The sequence below is a fragment of the Buceros rhinoceros genome, unplaced genomic scaffold, assembly GCF_000710305.1.
Source record: "Buceros rhinoceros silvestris isolate BGI_N320 unplaced genomic scaffold, ASM71030v1 scaffold7689, whole genome shotgun sequence".
In the NCBI taxonomy this organism is placed as follows: domain Eukaryota; kingdom Metazoa; phylum Chordata; class Aves; order Bucerotiformes; family Bucerotidae; genus Buceros; species Buceros rhinoceros.
The window spans coordinates 1-7,218 of record NW_010433192.1 but is presented as its reverse complement, the minus strand read 5'-3'; the positions used below and the strand labels follow the sequence as shown (position 1 = coordinate 7,218).

General features: G+C 44.2%; 1 protein-coding gene across 1 annotated transcript in view; it reads right to left on the bottom strand.

The window, feature by feature from the left end:
- Positions 1-7,107, bottom strand: part of BCO2 (beta-carotene oxygenase 2) — a 19,992-nt gene extending 12,885 nt beyond the window's left edge. The window contains exon 1 of the mRNA XM_010144020.1: positions 7,002-7,107. Coding sequence (XP_010142322.1) covers positions 7,002-7,107 — 106 coding nt within the window. The remainder of the gene's footprint in view (positions 1-7,001) is intronic.
- Between the last annotated feature and the right edge of the window lie 111 nt (positions 7,108-7,218).

Below are 7,218 nucleotides of genomic sequence, written 5' to 3'. Positions count from 1 at the left end.
CTGCCAGCTTTTTCACTTCTGCTGCATTTAAAAATCCTCCTAAAGTCTTTCTACTTTTCAGTCGTGAGTGTTTGGCCTTTAATATTTATAGCCATGTTAATTATTGATTCTTATCCTCACTGCTGCTTGTGGACAAAAGTCACCAATGCGGCAACACTCAGTCTAACTAGAGGCGGTATCCAGGTCAAATCATGGTCAGTGCTGCCTCAGACACCTCTGGCTAGGACTTAATCCAAGCTGGGTTTAACCAAGGGTTTCTGAAACAGCACTGAAAAATTGTCCTCTAAGGTTGCTCACAGTAAGGAGCAGCATTTCTTTCTGTAGCTAAAGCTAATGCATGGTTTTCTTAATGCCGACTATTTCACAGGGATTTCATACTATTATGCTTTTGACTTGAACAGTCAGCCAAAATGCAGGATCTCCCAGCTGGGGAGTTTGGGAAGAGATGTATCTGTGACATTGGATTCCTTCAAAACAATGTGTTATTTTTAACAAAACTGGATAACATCCTCCACTGAATTTAAAAAAAAGCCCACAGTTTTTCTGCCCATAGGACAAAGGGTCTTCTAGAAAGACAAAAAAAAAGCAGCTCACCAAGAAGAACATCCCAGAGGAGTCCCAGGGGACTACTCTAAACCTAGGCAAGCCATAGCTTGTTACACAACAAACGTTATGAACATGGTGTTAAGGAACCCACAGTCTTGGGATCCAGGTTGTCATGTTGTCTCTACACTGCGCGTGGGGGACTCTAAGCTGGCGATACTTGAAATGCAGTAAACCAGAAGTTCAAAGGCACACCGGTCAGTTCGCAAACTGACCAGTACTGCTTGATTACAGAGGCTCAAAAAGGCACTCACTGGCTTTCCCCTTGCACAAAAAAAGCCCCTGAAACAGCCTCAAAATAACCGCTGCTCAGTTAAAAAGGAAAAACAGGAAGAACACAAATGAAACTGAGCTGAAATACATTTACAGAGCAGGACAAAACAGATTAAACAGAGTTACTTAGTAAGTAAATATGCAAGAGCAGAAAAGGATAATTGCTGGTGGATGCTCTTGTTTGAATGCAACATCCCCCTTACTCGGCTAGTTACAGGACAAAAGCATCAAGAAAGCGTGAAGTGATTGGAATGCTGTCTAACAGCACAGTTAGTTATTGGCTCCAGCAGCCTGCCTTGCAAAGCCTCATCAACACAGGGATTGTTTCAGCAATCCTTTTAGCTGCGGAGGTGGATTTACCTAGAAAGTACACAGGCTGTTGCCTTCCCTCCCAGTGCTATCACCTTCTCACCTAGCAGGGCTTCACATCCACAGGTCAGCAGAGTTGCTTTGCTACACTGCTCCATCCTCCCTGCAAGAGTCCTGAACCAAAACCAGGACTGATGGAGATTTCGCTGCAAGTGAAACACTGACGAGAAAGGACAGCATGGCATACAGAAATCCGCGCTGGAGCCGGGGCAGTGCAGACAAGACACACGCTGCACAGAGTCCAGACTGATCTGGAACTTCATTCTGATTTTCTGATGTCGCAACTCATTCTGCTTATACTAGTTAGTCACTTTCACCACTGCTTCTTCTAGCCTGCATTCTTTAATCCAGGTGATTAAGTGAAGCTGCTGCACAAATTACCTGCGAGCCTCTGAAGCCACATGTTTACACCTACAGAGGAAATGTGCTATTCCGGAGAGGAGAGTTATCTGCAGAAGACACTCTCTGTCTGACTTGGCAGACAGCGTTTTTCTATGCCTGCTTCTTTAGAACAGCCACAAACAGAACGGGCATTAGGCATGCAGGAAGGGAAATTGCAAGATCCCTTCAATGTAGTTCTCTGGCTTTCCAATCCTCAAATCCTTCTTTAGATCTTTGATATGCTAAGTCAGCTAGACAAACAATTCAGCCTGTAGCGCTAAAGAAATTAACCTCAAACCACCACCATCTTCTCCCTCTTAAAATTCAAGTAAGTTCTGATTAGATCCTATATGAAGCACTCAGTCTGATGCCAATACTAGGGATTCAGGGTATTTCCTTAGACATGAGGAAGGAGAGGTTTTCTTACCAACAAACATCTGGCAGCTTTAGTGACTGCCATCAGTATCTGCAGGATACAACTTCAGGAGACTGAGCTACATTTTGTAAAGATGATTTGTTAAGCAGAAAAAGCTAGAGCAATGTGTCCTTAAAGAGACACTTTTGCACCCAAAGGTGGAAAAACAAAGATGGAAAGACCAAGGACAGCACTACATTGAAACTTGCTGGAGAGCAGCGGAATTGCACATGAGAATTTATGGATTGCACGTGGGAGCCTGAACAGGACTGGGAAAGACCTCAAGGGTCATCTCCCTCCAGCTGCTGTTCCAGAAAGTTTTATATATATGTGTGTGTATATATATAAAATATCTATCTTAAAAGTGACTATGTTTCCTGGCACTTAGCCCCGCTCTGGAAGACTGCTGACTGCCCAGATGATGAGAAAAGTCCTTTGAACTTACAGAGGGACTTCATTCAGAGGACAGTTTGTCTCCCTTGTTCTTCTGTCAGCAGTTAGGGGGCTTTGGAGGTTCTCCCTCTCTTGAGTTTACCACATGTTATATTTAGAGTGAGGAATCGTATCACTTCCTAAGCTAATCAAGCAAAGTTCTTTTCGTTTTCCATCTCCTGTGGTAACCTTGGCATTCACATGATCATCTCAGTAATCCTTCCTGCAATCTGATCCAGTTAGAATTCATTTTGAGACAGTCTAGGAAGTGCCTGAGAACAGGCTATATACAAGAAGAATGTTATATATACTATACATATGTATAATATAATTTGTTAATACCCTGTCCCATCAGACTGGAGAGAAAGAAACAAGCACAGCAACACGATGTACTATCTTTCCTTCTGGGAACCACTCAAACGAACCGAAGATCCTGACAGTAATGCATGCAAAGTGTAATCAAACCACGGTACTCAGATGAGTCAAAACAGAAGTTTTCAGAAACATGGCAACCAGGACAACTCTGAAAAGCCAGGAGGGAAGGAACACGAGAAATAAGAAACATCCCTCCACCCCCAAAAGGAAAAAAAAAGCAGGTTTGCTCTGAAGAGATTAAGAGATTCAGAACAAGAAACAGAAGACGAAAATAAGCAATGACCTCCTCTAAACTCCGCACAAGACAAAAAAATGTGTCTTTTCCTTGCATTACGTAAACTGCCTCAATATTGCACATCACTGCTCTGCTCTGGAAACGAGATGTCAGGGAGTCCCTTCCTGACCACTGTCCACAAAGAAACACAGCACCTGAGGAACACAGAGGTTGGTGATGTGGTCAGACAGGTTCCTTGCAGGGACTTAATGCAGCTTGCCCTTTTTTTTTTCTATAAGGACTGAGATTCAATCAGTAGCAGGAGGACAGTACAATACAGAATAAACACATCAAAGGAACTGCTTTCGTTGCTAATATGAGGCATTGTAGCTGTGATTAAAAAAAGAAAAAACCCACCACAGCTAAACATCCTACACTTCTTCCCTATTCAGAAAAAAACTGAGTAAAGTCTACCCTCGAAGTTTAATCATAGTTTCATACTAAAACCTGTTGCATTTCTTCATACCTACTCCAAAACGCCCTGCGCAGATGGAACACAAACACCTCTGACTTGAATACACTGTTCTTGAACAAGTGTAAGCAAGGTGAAACTGTCAGATAAGCTTAATTTATTGCAACATCTAGCTACACAAACAACATCAATCACTGCAAAATACAGAAGACACACTGGTTTTTAATGCTGCACAACATATCGATAAGTTCCAATACTGACCCTGCTCTCCTGTTCAGGCTACACTCCAAGATGGGAGAACTCGAATAAGCAATAAATCAAAGGCCCTACTGTCTCCACAGGGCTTGCTTAAACATAACACCTGAAAATCAGCACAAGATTACAACCTGCCGCATCAACAACCTCATCGCTGGACGGTAATTTCCATTTTACCTCAGATCTTTAAAAATAGGCTTAGCAGCTAAACTTCCTTTAGTACACCAGAGCAGAGGCACTGCAAAATGCAGCATTGTAATTTTTTCCCCCAAATCTTTCCTCCATAATTATCCCAGACCAGCATTGTGTGTTTATGTGCTGTCTCCATACAAAGAGCGGTGTGCCCCAGTTCCTCTGCCTGTCACAAGCTGGCATTGATTATTTATATCCAGAAACAGCAAAACCAAGGACAAGGCTCTTGAAAGAAATTCCTGTACAGAAAAAGCCAGTCAATCAGCTTTGAGTAAGGTAGCGATTAAATAGACATTAAATTGTAAAAAGCAGTGGGTAGGACAGAAAATCTTAACAGGGGGTGGAGGAAGCACAGAAGCCATTTGCTATCCACAAAATTGTAATCACAGTGGCTGTAGCAAATCCATTTTGATTTTCACCTACTGTCTATGTTCAGCCCACATCCAGGGCTAAACTCTAGCAGTTGCTCTAACAGCCCCTCCCCAGCTGAGGAGGGGGAATTGGAAAAGGCAATGACAAAGGGTTGAAATGAGAACAGATTTAATGAAACAGCAGAACTAATACCAGTATGAAGTGAGCAAAGATATACTCAGCCGAGCAGACATACAGCAGTCACAATAAACAGGAAAACAGCCCACAGGAGCTGAACAGTAAGTGAACCCCTCCAGAGATGGAGAAAGGCAGAAAAGGAAAAGGAAGAGCCCCCTTTATACTGAGCATGAGGTTTGGGGGATGGGAGGCACCTGTGAGCCAGCTCGGGGCAGCTGCCCTGGCTGCATCACAGCTGGTAACAGCCTTCAGATCAGGCTGACCTGGGATTCTGTCCAGGGAAGCCTGGAAACCTCTGGATTCAAACCCCACATTTATCTCCACATGCAACTGCACAGTCTCACTGCTTGACTCAGCAGAACATACAGGACCAGGCTTGAGGAGAGATTTAGTAAACTGCATTCTCCAAGTAGGGAGAGTGAAGCAAGAATCCTGTTTTTCCTGGAAATTCCTGCAAATTCAGAATAACCGTGCAGCCAGTTTGGAAATCCTCTGGCACAAGATGCAGGCTACATGATGGTTCCTGTAAATCACAAACTGGAAGAACAGGGCCAGAAAATCACCCCCCACCCCAACTGAAATGGGTGTAGCTATTGATTTCTGCCACCCAGGCTCCAGCCTGCACCCTCTGCCCTCCCCAGAGCCGAAGCCCTCAGCTCAGCTGAGTGTCCACACCGAGTTCTGAACCGAGGTTGTTGCACTTGCCTTGTGTCCGCTGGGAAGTGCCGGTACCTGACTCCTTGTTCCGTCCAGCTTGCAGATTTCCCATTGTCAGGGGCTCAGCCACCCAATTCCTTGCTAACAGGCAAAGAAGCAAAGAACAGCAAAGAAGTGACAGAAAACACGGGGGGAAAGAAATGGAGAAAAGGAGCAAGGAAAAGGAGTGGAGAAAAGGAGCAGGGGAAAGGAGCGGAGCAAGGCTTGTCAAAGCGAGAAAAGGGAGAAAAGCCACTGTGAACTGCACATGTGAGCTGCAAGTGAAGTGTCTGCTGATTTCCCGAAGACACATAGAGAATTAGATTCTATGCTTCAGGCATGTTCTTTTGTTGACATGAAGAAAACATGATTTCTCTCATAACTATTGACTTACACAATCAAGTCGCTGGAACATCTACCCTAGAAAGGCGCTAGGAACAACTGGCGAGCTAGGAAGATTTTGCTGGTGTCACAGGAACCGTATCAGATGGAATAAATTTTATTCAGATTTTTTTCTTTTATTATCAGAGTTTCACTCAAATGCCTGAACAAATAATAGAAGGGTTTCTTTTTCATAATTCTACATTCTCACCTTTTAGCTAAATTGAGACGATTTTAAATCAGCAAGCTTTTTCGAGAAGACTTTACTAAAAGCCAGGGAAAATCTGTAATTTTCAAGAAGGTGATGAAAACGAGGCAAGGAAATTTGCAGGCTTTTCCTGTCACTCAGGTAATCAAGACAAGAAACCAGCTCTTCATGTTCCTATGCACTAGTTTCAAAGCATAACGAGAGAGAGTGCACGTGAATTTAGATTTAGTGGAAAGCCCCAGTTTAAACACGATGGTGCAGTTGTTGCAATCTGCTAGGAGATCAAAAGAACATCATAAATTTATGTGTAGAGGCTTTTTTCCCAGCAGGAAGGTTCTTTATCACACTGTGAAATGCTAATACCATAGGTTGTTTTATTTAAGTTTCCCAATGCTAGACTTAATATTTGGTCATTTAGTTCGCATTAATTGCTCTGCCTCTGAAGTTTCTGACTTCTGTCTCACAGATGTAGTTGATGACACACGCCTTACACAAACTTAGTAACGTGCAGTGCAAAAGAAACCTCCGGGACGGTGCCTAAATTTGTATCCATGGATGTGTTAGGGTGGCACAAGAAGGCAGCATCCTTTCAGACCTGGGATACCCCAGAAGCAATCCTTTGAATGTAGAGGGGAGGAAAACATCGCCACCAACACTATCAAAACAGAGATTCTGGTGATCTTTAGTGCCATGATTTTTACTGGTTCCTATTTCATTCTCAGACAAAAAACAAAGACAGAAAGCTCCAGCTGTGCGATGATGGCACAAATTGCTGAGTTCAGCGGAGATGCAAACCGCCTTGGAGCAGTCTCCCGCTCGCACGTTCAGATCAAAGCTTCAGCAATGTCGCTGCTCTAAATAGGACTCTCCCTTTCACAGCCGCGTACACGTCTCAGGCTCCCTGCAGAGAGAATCTGCTGCCTGCTGGTTTTCCAGCCCTCGCCCATCGGTGGCTGCTAGTAATCCCAGCAATCTGTGCACTGCACTTGCCTCTCCTGTTTACCTTCCCAGTAAATAAGCGAATTTCTGGCTTTTGGCAAACTCTTCACATTGCTTAGGTCCCAATTTCTGATCGATAAAAATGAAATTACTCTACCAACCTGTGTCAGCAGCCGCTTGTATCAGCACCAGGAAAGCCCCGTCCGAGAGGATGGGAGAGGAGGATTTGCTCGTTTATGCATTTTACCTGGAATGAACTGCATCAAAGAGCAGAGGAGATGCTGCAAATGAGCAAGCAGGAGGCTGATGGCAGCCGAAAGGATTTTGGAAAACATATTCCGCTGGGCAGGCATCAGCTCGGGGATGGCCAGGCACAGGTACCGGTGCGGGGTGACGGTGTGCGGGCAGCGCTGCGGAGCGGCTGGAGGAGCTGCCTGACATCACCATTTCACAATAAAAGCCGG